We start from the raw sequence: 17,450 nt of genomic DNA, 5'->3' as shown, positions 1-17,450 counted from the left end.
TATAGAGATACTATAATGAGGAACAGAACTGCCATTCTGCTAATACTGCATTTTAAAAAAATTACCAAATTCTCACCAAATGCTAGGCAATGTAGTTTCTCCAGTTTTTTTAAATCAACATGTATCTGAGCACCTACTGGACTCTTGGTCAGTCAGTCAGTCATGTCTGACTCTGCAAGGCCATGAACTGCAGCATGCCAAGCTCCCCTGTCCTCTAGTATCTCCTGGAATTTGCTCAAATTCATGTCCATTGAGTCAGTGACACTCTTTAACTATCTACTCCTCTGTCATCACCTTCTCCTCCTGCCCTCAATCTTTCCCAGCATTGGGGTCTTTTCCAATGAATCATCTCTTCACATCAGGTGGCCAAAGTATTGGATCTTCAGCATCAGTACTTCCAGTAAATATTCAAAGTTTATTTCCTTTACAGTTGGTCTCTAGGGCTATAGATAAACTGAACTTTGCCCTGTGTAAGCTCCCATCTAGTGTCTTCCCTCATCTACACTGGTTCCTGAATGCTGGGGAGCTCAGAATTTCCAACTAAATTTTCTTCTATCATAACTAGTCATTTAGGGAATAATTTATGCATTTAATGCACTTCAGACAGTAAGAAATCTGCTGAACACTGTTTCTAGAAAAAGTCTGTGATAGTTGTTTTAATAATAATGCTGAAATAATTTTAATAATGACGGTAATGGGACTTGGAGGACTATAATGTAGCCAGAAGAGAAAAGGAGCATAAGAAGAATGAGAATGTCCATTTTAGAGTTTGGGAAGCTGAGGCTCAGAGAAGGGAAGACTCCATCTGTGATGGAACTGAACCAGGTGCGAGCTTCCTGGCGCTGCCTTCTGCCAGTCTCAGCCCCAGAGTTTCATCTTCAAAGCAGCTGCCTCAAGGGGTAAAAGAGTGTTTAAAAACTGCCCACAAATATTTGGAAAACAAGCACTCAAAAACTGGGAAGCAACAATGTAGGTTTCAGAATAGAACCGTGAGAAAGGAAAGTAATAAAATGCAAACTAGTTTGCCCTTTAACTGTGAGCAAGACTTCCTGATTCTAAGATAAATTCCTTCCATATTGTATTCAGAAGAAAGTATGTCCTATACAATTGAAAAGAAATTTAAAAATGATTTGGGTCGTGGCTGGTTCCCAACTGCCCACAAGTCACTAATCTGCACTGCTGAATTGCTGAATTTGGATAAATCTTAGCACAAGATGAGGCTGGGCAGGCTCCTCCCATGCCAGTGACCCCTGCATGCCTGGGCTACAACAAAGGCCTTTTAAGAACCTCAGTCTCTAAGTCCAGTGGGCGGCTCTGCCTTGCCTCTCTCAGCCTGGAGGTTCTGGTTTCCAAAAAGCAAAGGGCAGTGAAGCAGAATGAAACTGAACAGGCTATGATGGGAAATCTTTGAACCACAGAGAAAAACTTGTTATCCAATTTCTAACAGATGACTGAGTTTAGACATTCCTGGTACTGGTCGGAAACTTCAAGCCTTCTTAGCACTTACAAACCCTGAGAGGAAGACTAGGTTGAGTCAGGAACCCGCTTCAGCTTCCCTCTCTGTTCTAGGCCACCTTATGAGGGCTGACAGCCCTCCTTTTCATTCTAGATGGCTGCTCGTATGACACACAGATACGACCGCATTAGTGTCAAGTCTCACATCTGTGGAGTTTTTAGTAAGTTAAGATCAGCCCTAAGATTAACTAGATGCTTTCTAGTGCTCAGAAGTTACCTGCTGTCCCTGTTGTTACACTGTAAGCTCTGCTCTTAAGGGCAGGGAAGTGTGGTCCAGCTGCATCCCAGAAAGAGGCATACACAAAAGCTCAATCCCAAACTTGTATGTTTGCAGGACTACAATCATCAGTAAGTTGAATGTAGCTGCTTCATGTAGAGCCTTAAAATACTATCTTCAGGAATACTTTGTTAATGTTTCAAAGGGGGGGAGGAAGATGGGGTGTTAAAGTTTATTTCTAAGAGATGTATAGACTACTGCAGTTTTGAACATTAAATCTACTGCAAGTATTGATAAAAATCCCTCTATGATCTCCATCTGTTCACAAAAATAAATCCAAAGAATTTCTTGGGAAGAAATTTAGGGATTTCCCTAGGTGATTAGATGAAGAGGCAAGGCTTCTCCTGCCCTGTCTCTGAAGAGGAAGCCATAGCTGAAGTTTCTGTCAGTTAACAAATGTTACTGCCACTCTGGCTTTTAAAAAGTGACAGGGGTGGGGGCAGGGGGCGGGCCGTGACATGGAGGAGCAGGGCTTTTGTTTAAGACTTTGATGGTTATTTTGTGAGAACGTAAATCCCCTACAATGAAATAGACCTAGTTTCTTAAATAAAATCAGTTACATTTTACTTATTTATATATATAAATTTTTTTCCTTTCTTCCTCAGTTAACAGTCTTTCAGCCTCAGGTACATGGACCTAACTCAAGATAATCTTACTCTCACTTCCCACCACACAGTCCTGAACAAAATTCCACCAAGAGCCCTGGGGAGCAGGGAGGCTGCGGCAGCAGCTGTCAGGAGACGAGGCACAGGCAGGGCTGGGGTCAAGTGAGCCGTGTGGGCCAGGCGGCTGCTGATCAACTGCAATCACGGAACCGCCCCGGCCGCTGGGGAGGGGGTCCAGACCACACTCGAGCCTTCCTATCCCTTACAGTTTTAGCTTTTAAAGGCACGTCTAGAAATGGTGCAACTGGGGGCTGGGGCAAGTTGCAAACAGTTGATTCACAGGGGTTAAGGGGTTGGTTACAAGGCTCCATGGCAGAGCAGTGAGGCTGTCCTTGCCCTGCTCAGAGAGGGAGGGGGAAATCCTGGAATCCAGCCAGCTTTGGTAGAGGCCTGGGGAGAGGCCAGCAACAGGAAAGACCAGAGCTGTGGTCAATAATGCACATGCCTAACCGGTCTTTGGTGCTTGTGTAGCAGCATCTCCTTTATGTACACAGACTTCTGTAGCCAGCAAAACCCAGGGGAAAAAGTTGGAGAAGAGTCGCTGGCCTGACTCCACTCCACCGTTGACCCTCTGTTGCACAAAGCACAGGAAGTCTAAACTGCAGTGAGTGTACAAGTAGATTTTTGGAAGGGATTCCTGACAACAGACCTGGGGGGGTTAACTTCCTTCCCCAGTTCTACTGAAGATCGTGAACCAGCCTGAGCCCAACCCAACAGTTTTGCCTCTTGGTCTTCCTCACAGATGAGAAATTCCTGGGTTTTCTCCTTAGATATGAGTACCGGAAGGGTTCTCATGGGGCCCAGGCAGAGGTTCTAAGGGCCCAGAGAGCTGTCCACCTCACAGGCCCCTGGGCTCCAGGACCAGCCAGTTCTCGGTGACCATCTGCACATCTTGGCCACTCAGAGGCTCCCGCAGCCTCACCTTCACCTCCAGCTTGCCCCCAGTGGGCTTCCTTCCATCCAGCACCTGTGAGGACCATGGAGAGGGAGATGGTAACTGAGAGGCGGGGTGGGGGGCAGGCAGCTCCCTGGGCTCACAAGGTGAGAGAGGAGCTCAAGTATCCTGCATGTCAACAGAAGAGTCTCCATTGCAGGACAACCCCAGCCTCCTGCTGTTTGGGTTCTGTGGTTTTAGGTAAGTCTCAGAAAATACATCAGTCCAAATAAGCACCAGTGCTCTGAAGTGGAGGTGAGAAATCTAGAGCTGTGCTTACTCAGTTTGCCCCACAGTCCCCTGGCAACTCCTACATGGCAACTCCCAAAAGAAATGCGCTGGCTTTAAGGCACAGCCTGAGAGCCACTGAGCCCAAACCCTCGGTTCACAGATGGCATGAGGGCTACAGTCACATGGTCCACTGTGCAGCAAGGTCAGGACATGCCTGCCTTTTCACCCACCGTGCTGCTTCCTCCTGTGCAGAAGAGGCAGCTGGAGAAAGCAGTGCCTCAGGCTCTGAAGTCTGACCAACCTCACTGGGGCTGATACAAAGCAGGCCCCACATAAGAACAACTCTCCAAGCAGGCAGAGGCAATGCAGCAGGAAAAGCCTCAGCCTATGAAGGCACCAGCCAAGGTCTGGGCCCAGCTCTGCCAGAGACCCTTCCTGTGGATCTTAGTTGCTATCGTCAGGGGCACATCCCTGTGAAATTCAGTGAGTTCAGGGCAGCTTAAGGAGCTGTCTGGGGGTGATTCCTAAGTAGACTAGCTGTGTTCTGGTAGGTCCCTCCTTGGAAATACCTTATCAACTTTATGTCCAGAGTTCTTTCTGCTTCATCATGTTGCCACAACTGACTCAACCAAAACCTGCTCCCAGATACCTAGGAATCTGTGTGTGCCACACTGACAGCATGCCCAGGCCCCTCAAGGGAACATGAATAGCTCAGAGTGTTACGGGAAGAATACAGCTACTTCCTTTCTGACACAATGAAGTTTTCTCAGACCCTCTGTACTTCCTCATTTGTGAAATGGGAATAGCACATACTCTACAGCACACTTAGGGATATTTTTACAGGCATCAAAAACCTACAACAGGGACTGATACTCAGAGAATGTTGGCCCTTTGCTGGCCAAGTCCTCCAGTTTGCCCACCTTACCTCCACAATCTCTCTGATCTCACACTCATTCTCCAGCCGCTCCAGTTTCAGGTGGGCTGTGCCAACCAGCTTGTCACTTCTGAAGAAGGATCTGGAAAGCCAAGAGTCAGCAGAGGACTGGACTGGGCAAGGACAGCAGAAATGAGCTGGCTAAAACCAGCACAAGAAAACTGAAGCAGGGGCAGTGGCACCAACAGAAGCCAATCCTTCCTCCCGGCCCCTTGGCAGTGTGAGCAATGGGCCCTCACCCTTTGTGGAAGATTTCAAACTTGATTCCTTTGTTTTGAATCACTCTCCTGAAGCCCCGGTGGTTTCGGTTGATATTTAGTTTGAAGAGTTGATCAAATTCTGCAAGAGGGAGAGAAGGAGGGACTTGGCTCGCAGGGATCTCCTGACCACGTGGAAACTGGCCCACTTGTCTCCACTACGTCGTTCTGCCTGCAATTCAGAGCCACTGCCACCAGAGGGAGGTAGAGCATCCAAATCCTGGCTTTGAGGTTCACCTGGACCGTTGTTGACGCAGATCATATCAAAATGGGAGTCAGGATTCCTGGCCTCAAGTCCCATTTCCACCCATTTTGCTTTAAGGCCCTAGGCAAATCCCTTTACCTCTCTGAGCTTCAGCTTCCCCAACTACATTCGAGAAGTAGTAGTAATACCGGCCTTCATCTCCCAAGGTAAGCAGACCAAGTAAGAAAATAGATCTGAAAGTACTCTGGACACAAGTGCTGCACACAGGTATCAGAGGGGGAGGGGAGGAAGAAGCAGCCCTCGTGTAGGTCCTCACCTGGAGAGTTTGTGTTTTTCACCACAGCTGTTTTGTTTTTTTGAGCCTGGTCCTAAAGCAGTGAGAAGAGAGAAGTCAGGACAGCTTGAAAAAAACAGATACAGGCCCAGGAGCTCTGGTTTACATCAGTGCTGAGGGAAGGGACCCCTAAAGGGGATGAGACCAAGGGATGGGAAGAAAAAGAGCACAGGGCCATGGAAGGGAAGATGGAGCTCACAGGACCCTACTGCTACTGGAACCTCACCGAATTAGGGTAGTGGAACTCAAACCGCACAAAAGCATCCAAGTCGTCAGGGGTCACCCCTAGGAAGGAGGAGGACGAGTCAGGCATACAGGGAGTAGCCAGGAGCCCCAGCACTTGATGCAGAGGGAGAGCCAGTGCCTCCTACTGGCCAGGGCTGGAGTGTCTGGACAAGAGAGTAGGGGTGGCCCCAGGGCTACCTGGAGGGGCTGGGAGGTTCATTCCCCGGACAACAATCAGATGCATTTCTGTGCTGTTGAGTTCTGCAAAGATCCTACAGCCGGGAAGCAAGGAAAGCAAAGTGAAGGAGAGCAGTGGGAAAAAGTTCCCTCTTCCAATGCCTGCCTATCCAGCTGGGTGGCGGCCAAGAGGAGAGTGGGCCCAGGGAGGCAAAACCTGAGTCTGAGCAGCAGAGCTGGAGTGAAGGCCTCGGTCTGTGACCCTAGTACAGGGCTCTTGCCCCAGCGACCACACAGCTCCGAGCCCCTCCTCACAGGCAGGCACCACGTCCTGCCCCTCTCCAGCCCCAGGGCCTATGTCAGGGCCAAGCCCGAGCAGCCTCACTTAAGGGGCCTAAGTCTCCACCCCTGGCTCCCAGCCTCTTGCCCAGTCCTGCATGGAGCCACGGTCTCCCTCAGGCTTTGGCACCTCACAGTCTGGAATGTCTTCAGCTCAAAGTGGTGGCTGGGAGGGTCCAGGCCTTGAGCCTGGGCCAGCTGCAGGATCTCAAGCTGCTGCTTGCGGTCTTGAGCAAGCTTCTCAAACCTGACAGGAAAAGGTGTGCATGTCAGCACGGCTGTGCTCATTTCCTGCTTCCTACCCCACAGGCTCTGGCCCCAGCCCTGCACTTACCGTGTGGTCTCAGCCACGTTGCCCTGGTGCATGAACTGCTTGGAGAACAGCAGACACTTCTGAAAACAGGAGTTCAGAGTGACTCCGTGGACCAGAACAGGACCCAGCTAAGTTGGCCTTCAAGGCCTGATTTCTAAAAGCTCCAACCTTCTGTAGCCTCCCCCTCGCCTTCTCCAACATAATAACCCAAGGTCACTGTTCCCAAGTCCCACTGCACTAAGTTTTTGCTGTTTGCTCGACTGGGGACAGCCATTCCCCCAAATGCCCTTAGCAAATTCCTCTTCTTCCTCATCACTTTAGCAACCAGACTTGCAGGCAGCCATTCAGATAGATACACCGAAATATACAAATACTCCTCAAACATGTCTTTCTCCCATCTTCAAGGTAATTCCCCCTCCACTCTGTTGTTTGAAATTCATAGCCCTGCAAGAGGGGTATTAATCATCCTATTTTACAGATAAGGAAAATGTGGTTTAGAGAAGAGAAATTCCTTACCCAAGATCTCACAGCCAGTAAGGTGAAGAGCTAGAATCTGAACCCTATCTTGCCTTTCGCCAAGAGGAGGCTATGGACACTGCAAGGGGAGGACTCACCTCATGTTGCTCCAGAAGCATTTTTTGTAGCTGGGCATACACCTCCTCAGCCTTCTGAGAGAGTCGCAGGTCCTCATGGTGGATCAGGATGAAGTCACCCTCCTCATCCGTTAAGGGTGAAGGTACCTGTCCAGGTCACAAGGCCCCTCAGGGGCCCTCAAGAGTCAAATTACTCCTCTACTGAGCCAAACAGACCAGAAATCTAAACTAAATGTTTCTCCAGCTTCCAGCAGCCTCAAGTGATGGGAACTCATTGCCTGCCATCCTATCCCAGTGCAATGCTCTGTTTCTCACTGGCCTTGCCCGGCCTGGTCACCTCTCACCACAGGCAGGCCCCCGGGGCTCTCTTGGGGTCATGGGACAGGGAGACATATAAGCAAAAGAGTTCTCAGCTGTCACCACATCCTATTCAAGTCCCCCCTCCTCCAAGCAACCTTGTTCACAGTCCTGCTCATCAAGACTGCCACCCACCTCTCTGCCCGACAAGTCCTGCTGCTTAACCAGGCGACACTCACCTTGGAGAGGTCCACAGGGCGGCCAGCTCGCACCTGGGTGATCTGAGCCTCAAGGGATTTGGCCACCCGCAGATGGGCTTTGGCCTGCTCCAGGTCCCGGCCACGTTTGGCCTGCAGGGCTGCCCGCTGGTACTGCAGTTTCCGTGCCTCCAGCAGGGCCAGCTGCTCTCGTGCTGGAGGGAGGGGACACAGGTGAGAGCCACACCGCCTCTCACTACAGCCTTCCCTCCTCCATCCCTCTTCTCCCCAACTCACCAGATGGACTGAGCACCTCCTTAGAACTCGAGGTCTTGGGCTCAGGCAGGGACCGCGATGAAGGGACGAGAGGCTGTGCTGGCTTCTTGGCCACTGGGGCCTGGGCTGGGGGCTCATCCTGCAGGTGCCCAGGAGGCTGTCACAGGGGTTCTGTTCCCCAGCCTGGCCACGGCAGCTCCCTGACTCAGGCTCTCTTCGTAACACTGTGCTACTCACTGTGTGACCTGAGATGAATGGCTTTCCCTCATGGACCCTGGAGAATCTCAGAACCAGAAGTCTTACAAGTTCTCTGCGCTAACCTCCCAATGTGAGAGAGTAGGGGAAAGGGGACCAAACTGGGCTCTGAAGTCAGAAAGACCTTGGTCTGAATCCAGCTCTGTTAATTCCTAGCTGGGTGCCCTGGCCCAAGTTTTTTTCTCTATAAAATAAAAGCAAAAATATCTACCTTGCTGGGCTTGTTAGTACGGACACCAATGTCTGGGTTTACCCCTCATCGGCTGTTTCCCCCCAACCCTGGAGTCGTGGGCCCTCAGCCAAACCTTGTTGTCACCCTCCTCTTCCTCTGCTGGGGCTGTCTCTTCTGCGGAGGCCAGTTTCTGGGCAGCTGCTAACGTAGCTGCCATCATATCCTCCTCGGTAGCCACGGTGGGCTCCAGGCCAGGTATAGGGGGGAATCCTGCAGGAGAGAGACACTGGGAGAGGGTTCAGGGAGCCTTGAGGATACATCAGGCTGCTGTGGGTCCTACTGGGGTCTTCCTGGGCATGGTTGGGATGGGTAGTTTCCCCAGGTGGAGGCTGATGTGTGAGGAATCATTTCCCCCTCCCCTCCATCCTGCTCAGAGACCTCATGAGCCCCCAGGCCAAACCCCACTCACCTGGAGGAACAGGTAACTCAGCAAAGTCAACTTTCCGTCCCGCCCGGTGGGCTCGAATGGCATCTTGATATTGCTGCAAGAGAAGAGAGGGAGGGACCTATGGTGGGCAGCGGTCACAGGCTCCACTCAGGCAAGAGGCAGGAAGAGGAAGACGAAGACAGCAGCCCCAGGAGGAAGGAGAGCCCTGAGACAGCAAGAGCTCCAGAGACGCACAGACGAGATGAAGACTCAAAGACCAGGGAGCAGACGGACAGCAGCTGGTCAAGGAGGCAGGCTGTAGCCCACCTTGGCAATGCGCTCGTGCATCCGGGCCTTGCGCTCATCCCCACTGCCCCGCGCTTGGGTGCCTGCCTCACGGTACTTGTTCAGCCTCTGCTGCAGGGCATCCAGCACTGTCTGTGGCTCAGCAGGGGCCACTTGAAAGGAGAAAGGAGACAGTGTTAGCTCTGCCTGCCTCCCCCCAGGTCCCCACTCCACAGTGTCCCCAGGCCTACCCGGGGCTGCTGGGATGTCAGAGGCCATCACTGGGTGCATTCGCTCCACTGCCGGGGGTGCATCTGAGGGCGCTGTGGGGGCTTGGGAAGCCTGTGGAAGGGGCTTCAGGTCTGGGGAATCCAGAGCACAGGTGTAGGTATGGGTAGGCATGCTTGGCCAGCCCCAGCCCTAGCCTGGGCAGGCTGCCCCCACCACCCCGATACTGACCCTCTGGTGATGGGGGCATGGCACTGAGGTCCACAGGCTGCCCCTTCTCCAGGGCCTCCAGGACAGCAGCAAATCTCTGCGGTAGGAACAAGGCAGGAACATAAGCCAGGGAACCCCAAGGATCTGGGCTGAAAAGCCCCCACAGACCAGTCTCACTGAAGCTTGGCCAGGTCACCGCTCACAGCTATGAAATGAGGGGCTGGACACAGGGCCTCTGAACCAGATGCCATACCTTCCCAACCCTCATGAGCTCTCGGGCACGGTCTAGGTCTCCAGCCCGCTTGGCATTCAGAGCAGCCACTTTGTACTCTCTCTGTCGAGCCAACAGCAGGGCCCGTGGGTCTGGGTCTGAGTCGGGTGGGGCAGAAATACCAGGGCTGCCCAAGAGGCTTGTCTCAGGCTGGGAGGGGTTATCTATGGAGAAACAAAAGAAAATATCAAGGTCAAAGAAGGTCTCCAGTGCCTCCAGGTCTGGCTAGCCCGTGAACGTCTTAGGAAAGTTGTGACTGATGGCCACGGACAACGGCAGGATGGGGAGGCAGGCCACGGGCCCTGACCTTGGGAACTAGGCCAGGACCTGACTGTCTCCAGATACCTGGCTCCACGGAGGGGGCAGCTGGGGGTTCTGCTTCAGGGCTCCTGTTGGCTGTTTCCTGGGGGGCCAGGGGCCTCCTGCCCAAGGCCACTGGAGGCGGGATCTCATCCTCACTGATCTTTTTGCCTTTCCTCACAGCAGCCAGCTGGGATTCCAGTGTCTGAGAGAGAAAAGAACCAGAAGCCTAGCCAGCCACCAAGGACTGCAGCCTGCTCAGACAGGCCAGGGGTCCTTCACCTCCACATTCTGGTGGAGCGGCTTCCCCTCCGCTTGACCAAGCTCCTCTGGTGCTTCACCCTTCACTGCCCTCAGCCTCACTCCTCCCAGCGCTAGTGCCCAGCCGAGCCCAACGCACCTTCAGGCCGCGCTCACAGCGCCTGGCTTTGGCCGCTTCACCTGCCTCCTTAGCACTGGCCGCGGCCTCCTGGTAGTTGCGGATCCGATCCTCCAGCAGGGCCTGCAGCCCCCGGGGCCCTCCAGCCTGTGAATACTTCAGTTCAGGGCCTGGCCACTCCAGGGCTAAGCCCCTGCCACTCCCTCCTTGCAAGGAAGCTGCCCCAGAACACGAAGCACCTGGATTCAAGGAGAAGGAGGGCCTAAAAGCTGGGAGACAAGACTCAATGGAGAGGCCAGAGGCCATGTCAGAGGCAGACACAGAGGTCCAGACAATCTGTGGAGGCCGGGAAATGGCTGTGGGGGGTGGTATGGGAGAACAGAGAGGCCTTTCAGGCCGGCAGCCACCAAGGAGTTTCTCGTGCTCAGTCTCGGCTTGGGGCAGCTGCTGGAGGAGGGCGCTGGAAAGGGTTATTACTGCAGCGTTCCTAGACAAGCTGTGCTCCACATGTGTTCTACACGGGTATGTAGGCACAGAGGACACAGCCAAAGGCACACTGGAGACCTCCAGAACCTACCTGAGCTGCTGGGACTGGAGATGTCAAGATAGCTGCTTGCCCCGGAGGTTCCACATTTTCCTGTTCCTTCTCCTCCTCAGGGCCACCCAGGCTGGCTGTCTCATCACCATCCAGTGCCCCAGCCTCCTCATCTGTACCCAGGACCTCCTGCAGCTCCGTCTGAGGAGACACAGATCCCAAGAGTTGGGAGCCTCATGATCATACCCACTATACGACCTGAGAATAAAGGACACTCTCCTCCAGCTGTATTTCCCAGCATCACTCACTGTGCCTGAAAGTCCCCTTTACCAGAACACTCCTACACCCTTCCAATCTGATCAGGGACAGCCCCCAAAACAGTGAAGCCTCTGGATCTGAGAATCCCCAAGTACAGAGCTCAGATGTCAGGACAAGGGCCCAGGAAAGGCAAGGCACTGGCTCAACATCAGCACACAGAGGGACAAACCCAGGCCTCCTCCACAGCTTGACCACAGAGCCCCCGACACCAGCCTGGCAGACGCACCAGCAAGTCTGCATCCTCCTCCAGCCCTTCCTCCTCTTCCTCTTCTTCCACATCCCGCATGCAGTCCGCTGCCAACTTCTCAATGTGGGCCATAGGCAGGGGGGCTGGGGGAAGAGGGTCACAGAGGGTCAGAGCAACACAAAAGGTTCCCGAGGAGTAGAGGATGGTCTTCAGTCCACTGCACTGGCAGATACATCCAGGTAGCTTCCTTTCACAACCAGAGTCCCCGCTCTGCAGGGAAACTTTTCCAGGCCCTCCAACAGGCATCAGGCTACTGCCTTCTCAGCCCTTTTACTGTGGCAGTTATTCACAGACATAGCCATCTGTTCCCCCTAGCCACCTTTCATATATGAAGATTTTTAACATCTGAGCTTCCCAATGATTCCACAAAATAGGTAATACTAGGAATTCCCTGGCAGTCCAGTGGTTAGAACTCTGCACTTTCACGTCTGAGGATCCAGCCAGGGAACTAAGATCAGATAAGCCGTGCAGCACAGGTACCACTCCCCCCGCCCCAAAAGTAATATTATCCCCATTTTACATATGAGTAAACTGAGAACTTTATTAATTTTCCTAACATTGCAATCTTGGTAAACAGCAGAGCCAAGATTCAAACCCAGGCTCATCAAACCCTAAGCAGGTCTGCACTGAGAGAGAAGTGATGGCATGGTTCTCCCAGACCAGTCAGTCCCTTCAGGGTCCTCTCCTTGCCCTCGGCTCAGGGACACGTGGGATGGGAGATGGCTTTCTCTGAGGGCTCCTGGTTCCCTCTGGCCTCCCTCACAAGGCTTCAGGTCTCTGTCCTCTTCAAGCTGGGCAGGAAGATACCACTTATTCGTTCATTTGATATAATTTCTGCGCACTCATTGTGTGACCGATTCAGTCTGTGCTGAGTCCCTAGCCTGTACCAGGCCCAGAGACTCTGACTGTCCAAAGGGAGAGGGTGCAACCCAGGAAGGAGTGAGCTCCCCACACACAACACACAGGCAAGTGAGCAGAGCAAGATGGCCTCTCAGAGGGAATGCTGCAGAAGGCACAGGAATACCAGAAGGACCAGGTGATCTGGGCGGCTCCCCGTAGCTGTGAAGAAAGGCCCGTCCAACCACCTGCCTGAGCCCACCTGGTCCCAGCACCAACTGTGGCAAACTCACCCTGCCCCTTGGGTGCTGGTTTCCTGCCTGTGGTCCCTACTTCCCCAGTGAGGGCCAGCAACTCTGCCTCCAGGTCCCCGTCGTCTTCAGCCTCCTCCACCCCCAGCAGCACGTCCTCGGGGCTGAACTCCACAAAGAGCCCGAGCTGAGAGCAGAGAAGATTTCTAAGAACCATACAATGAGGAGAGGGTGGAGCCCAACCCGGGAGTCAATCCACAGGAGCTAAGCGGCTCCCTGTGGGGCCTAAAGTGCAGAAAAGGAAACTAAAGCCTTCCCTGGGACACTCATCTCCCTGGTGACTCTACAAAGGACCCAGTAAGATCACACTGCCATTACTACTACTAACAATAAGAGAACCAGCTGCCAGGCAGGGTACCTGGCAGCCTACGTGCCTATCTTAGTTAATCTTCAAAATCCTGAGGTAGATCCTATTTCCTTTTAAATTGTGGTAAAACACATGTAACATGAAAATTACCATCTTAACCATTTTTAAGTGTAGAGTTCAGTGGCATTAAATACATTCACACTGCTGCTGCTGCTGCTAAGTCGCTTCAGTCCTGTCCGACTCTGTGCGACCCCAGAGACGGCAGCCCACCAGGCTCCCCCATCCCTGGGATTCTCCAGGCAAGAACACTGGAGTGCGTTGCCATTTCCTTCTCCAACGATTGAAAGTGAAAAGTGAAAGCGAAGCCGTTCAGTCGTTTCCGACTCTTTGCGACCCCATGGACTGCAGCCTACCAGGCTCCTCCATCCATGGGATTTTCCAGGCACACTGTTGCATAAATATTATCACCATCTTGCAAAACTGAAACTCTACACCCATTAAACAATTCCCCATTTCTCCCCTTCCCACCCCCAGGGTAAACACTACTCTACTCTCTGTCTTTATGAGTTTGACTTGGAGAAGGCAATGGCAACCCACTCCAGTACTCTTGCCTGGAAAATCCCATGGACAGAGGAGCCTGGTGGGCTGCAGTCCATGGGGTCGCTAAGAGTCGGGCACGACCGAGCGACTTCACTTTCACTTTTCACTTTCATGCATTGGAGAAGGAAATGGCAACCCACTCCAGTGTTCTTGCCTGGAGAGTCCCAGGGATGGGGGAGCCTGGTGGGCTGCCGTCTATGGGGTCACACCGAGTTGGACACGACTGAAGTGACTTAGCAGCAGCATACTACCTAAAGTGGGTCCTATTTTTCTCTCCATGTTCAGATGAAACTGAGACAGCCCTGTAAGTGTGGCAGGGCTAGAATTTAAAAATAAGGTCTTAGGGGATTTCCTTGGCCATTCAATGATTAAGACTCCGTGCTTCTACTTCAAGGGGAGTAGGTGTGATCCCTGGTCAGGAAACTATAATAAGATCTCACATGCCACAAGGTGCAGCCAAAAAATTTTAAAAATAAATAAATGACGTCTTGTGACTTGAGTCTATGCCCTTTATCCTACCACCACCCTTACCTGCCTCTTTTAAGACAGTAACAATAGGCTAAGAAGTCTCAAATTGGGACCCGGAAGAAATAAAGGGAGAAAGTGAGCAGGCAGATCCAATCGGAACACCCTAAATTTTGGTGGTTCCTGAACTCTCTGGGTCGTTCACATGGAGGTGGCCATTGCAGGAGGAAGCCTGGGTTGAAACACAAGAGAGTTCAGGCCTTAGCGTCCACATGTGTGTGGCAGGGGCTGGTCCAGAGGGTCTCCATGGGTTCTGCCAGCTTCAGGAGGCATGGCTCAAAGTCACTAGACTTAACAAGGAAACCACACAGGTGACCCAGTTTCCCCAAATTGTCAGAGACCCTTACCCTCAGACTGACTCAGAAGTGAAGGTGAAGGAGACTATATCCATACCTGCTTGGCAGCTGCCACACCCTGGCCACTGGCCTGAGGGCCCTTCCGAGGTCTTGGCCCTGGCATCTTGGCAGCCTGGATACCTGTCTAGTGGGGAGTGGAAGAAACTCAGACTGGAGCAGCTTACAAACCCCGCCCCCAACAGGTGTGGTTAGTAAACTTCCAACTCAGAGAAAGAAGGCAATGCTTAATACGCTTAACATCCAAGGCTGAAATACCTAAGCTGGAAGTAGGGCACTGAAGCAAGGAACAGAAGATGGAAGGGAGGGGACCACCTATTAATACCATTAAGAGGGGAGAGTGGACACAATCAAAAGTCACTGAACTGATTTAATCTGGATTAAACCCAAGAGGTTGAGTGGTGAGTGGCCTAAGAAGGCAGATCAGGGACGTTAACTCCAGGTACAGGGAGGGTGTAAGGCTTGGCAGGATTCAGAAAGGCTCTAAAACTGTGCTGTTAAGCATGGTTGCCCTATGTGGCTGCTGCTATTTAAATTTAATCAAGTTAAAGTTTCTGTCCCTCAGTTAGTGGCTACCATGGGCCAGCACAAATAATGAACATTTTCATCACTGCACCAAGTTCTATTGGACAGTTCTGCTCTAGAGAAATCTGGACTCGGTATTCTGGTTCTCTCCGAGATCTCACAACCATTCACTGGGCCTACAATATGAGACCTTGTGCTAGGCACCCGGAGGGCAGGAGTGGATGTGACAGGCCCTCAGCTCTCAACGAACATTCACAAGGTGGAGAGCCCCTCACCACTGGACAAAACCCAAACAGGGATGTGCCAGGCGCCACGGCTGCCCAGGGCCGGCCCTTATACAGCAGAGAGAGAAAAGGTGATGCCTGTGCTGAGTCACGAACATGTTGAGAGGGGTGAAGGGGAATAGGATTCCAAACATAGGGAACAACCTGATAATGGTTCTGAGGTGACAACAGCTTGACTTGCACAGGGAAACTAAGCTGGGATTAGTGCGGCATGCAGTGTGAGACAAGCGAAGCTGAAAATGTTAGCAAGGGGCAAATGAGAAAAACTCTGAAGCCTAAAGCAGTTTGAGCACGGTTCTGAAGGCAAAGGACGTGAGGGGATGAGGTCGGTGATTCAGAAACATGCGCCCTGGCTGCAGAAAGGACGGAAGGATGGAAGGAGGGAGAACGCAGGCTGGAAGCCGTCTCGACACCGAGCATCGTGAATCGGTCCCGGCGAAAAGGGGAGAGGCTGAGGGACCGTGGGGATGGTGTTGGGGAGGGAGAGAAGTGGACCGATTCCAGAGTTAGAGGGGTACCACCAGCAGGACTCGGAGATTAACTGGCTGTGCGCGCTCTGGAGGAGGCGCTCAGAGTGACTCCAAGGCGTCAGATTTCAGTGACTTGGGTGTACGGCGGGTGGTCAACTGAGCGGGGGACACGAAGTGAGTGGGTCGGCGAGACCCGCCAAGTCTGCGGCTTCGGGGGCACCCGACTGGGAGCAGCGGTGCTGGACCCAGACGCAGGCACTGGAGAGAGGAGGGCAGGGAGTGCGCAGGGGAGGCGAAGCCGGGGACCCCACTCCCGTGGCAGGACGCGCCGCCCTGCCCAGCCCTGCCCGGCCGCCTCCATCTCCCCCGCCGTCCCCTCCTCTTCCCTCGCCAGAGGGCGGGTTCGCGGCATACCTCGCGGCGGATCCGAAACCGATCCGGGCCTTCTCCCGCCCGGTACCGCCCAGGCCTCCCGCGGCCCCCTGGCCGCCGAGGCAGCCGTGACAGGAAGCGCCCCGGCGGGAGACGCCTCGCGCTCTAACACGTGACTCCACGGCCGGTGCTGCGCGTATCACGCATGCGCAAGGTGAAGCGGGCGTGGCGCTCCAACAGGTGACTCCAAGGGTGGAGTTCTCAGCGCGCAGGCGCCTTCGGGCAGGTAACGCGAAGTTCTCTGGGAGGGTCTTTGGGCCGTTCCACGTTGTTCCGCATCTGGAGCAAATGCAGCAGCCTCTCCGTCTGTACTAGCCCATTTACAGGTTTCCCGCCAACCTTCCTCCGTCACTCCCATTCCGAGGTTGCTTGGGTGCACGCTCACCTATCTAGCTTTAAGTCCTCATCTCGCTCCTGTCGGCGGGGAGGGGAGGATGGCTGCGGCCGCCGCCCTATAGGAGTGATTTCTCTGCCTTACCATCTCTTTCGGTGTACTTTATAATTTGAGTCTCTAGGAAAAGAAGCTCACAGATTCCTCTTAATCTTGCAGCATCTAAAGGTACCTTTTCTAATCAGAAGGCGGGTTTAATCTTTAAGATATGAGAGGCAGTACTCATCGCACCTCTTTATAAAGTCAATTCAGACAGTTTAATACCAAGTTCTGACTCTCCTACCCTGCAAGCCAATGCAATGTAAGGGTGGGTGGGGGGAGAGAAGCTACCTACCACCTGGAACCTTGCAAATCGTTTCCTCCTGCCTGTTTCCTAAACTTCTGAATTATCTTCCAGTTTCCTTGGACAAAGAGCTTTTCTACCTCCTTACTTCTTTTTGGTGATTTCTCCGAGGAAGAGACAGTCTTTACTATTTTATATTTTAAAAAACCCAGCTTTTCTTGGCATACCGTTTGGCATGCAGGATCTTAAGTTTCTTGATCAGGGATCCATCCAGTACCGCGGCAATGGAAGTGCAGTCTTAGGCACTGAACCGGCAGGGAATTCCACATCTTTATTGTTTTAAAATGGAAATTTCAGGGAATCCCCCCTGGCAGTTCAGAGGTTAAGACCGGGTTCTCACTGCGGAGGGCCCAGGTTTGGCGCGGCAACCAAGATCCCACAAGCCACACGGGGTAGCCAAGAAAAAAAGTGTTAGAAGTAAATAAAGTGGAAATTTCACTCCCATATTTCTTTTCATTTGAAAATATTTTACAATGAAATATTTAAGACATTAAAAAATGGACAATATTTAACATTCTCTAGAATGCAAGCTACTTAAAAGAAGTTTTTGTGTTTTAAGTTATATCTAGAGCAGTGCATGGTACATAGTAGGTACTCAACGGTTTCTATTTCTTGTGTGAGTTAAATACATGGGCACTTAAATTTGAGAAATATAGTTGAAGCCACCCGTCCACCT

The 17,450-nt window shown here is 52.4% G+C and overlaps 1 protein-coding gene across 2 annotated transcripts; it reads right to left on the bottom strand.

The window, feature by feature from the left end:
• Nucleotides 1-486: 486 nt before the first annotated feature.
• On the bottom strand, nucleotides 487-17,066 carry CC2D1B (coiled-coil and C2 domain containing 1B). Of its 2 annotated transcripts, XM_055585896.1 has the most exons (25): nucleotides 16,023-17,066; nucleotides 15,660-15,866; nucleotides 14,370-14,456; nucleotides 12,527-12,671; nucleotides 11,376-11,479; nucleotides 10,874-11,032; nucleotides 10,318-10,443; nucleotides 9,963-10,122; nucleotides 9,600-9,781; nucleotides 9,368-9,443; nucleotides 9,160-9,270; nucleotides 8,951-9,081; nucleotides 8,666-8,738; nucleotides 8,330-8,466; nucleotides 7,791-7,908; nucleotides 7,536-7,708; nucleotides 7,021-7,146; nucleotides 6,428-6,486; nucleotides 6,224-6,340; nucleotides 5,776-5,849; nucleotides 5,579-5,637; nucleotides 5,335-5,386; nucleotides 4,796-4,895; nucleotides 4,548-4,638; nucleotides 487-3,424 (listed from the first exon to the last, which is right to left on the bottom strand). In XM_055585896.1, the coding sequence occupies exons 3-25, from the start codon at nucleotides 14,433-14,435 to the stop codon at nucleotides 3,296-3,298; spliced, it is 2,568 nt and encodes an 855-aa protein (XP_055441871.1). In that variant the 5' UTR covers nucleotides 14,436-14,456; nucleotides 15,660-15,866; nucleotides 16,023-17,066; the 3' UTR covers nucleotides 487-3,295. The 2 variants fall into 2 exon arrangements, with proteins under 2 accessions (XP_055441871.1, XP_055441870.1); XM_055585895.1 differs by lacking the exon at nucleotides 15,660-15,866 and having other exon boundaries at nucleotides 16,023-17,064.
• Nucleotides 17,067-17,450: the final 384 nt, after the last annotated feature.

Source organism: Bubalus kerabau, chromosome 6, assembly GCF_029407905.1.
Source record: "Bubalus kerabau isolate K-KA32 ecotype Philippines breed swamp buffalo chromosome 6, PCC_UOA_SB_1v2, whole genome shotgun sequence".
Classification (NCBI taxonomy): Eukaryota; Metazoa; Chordata; class Mammalia; order Artiodactyla; family Bovidae; genus Bubalus; species Bubalus kerabau.
The sequence above is the reverse complement of the archived record's forward strand: the minus strand, read 5'-3'. Positions and strand labels throughout refer to the sequence as shown.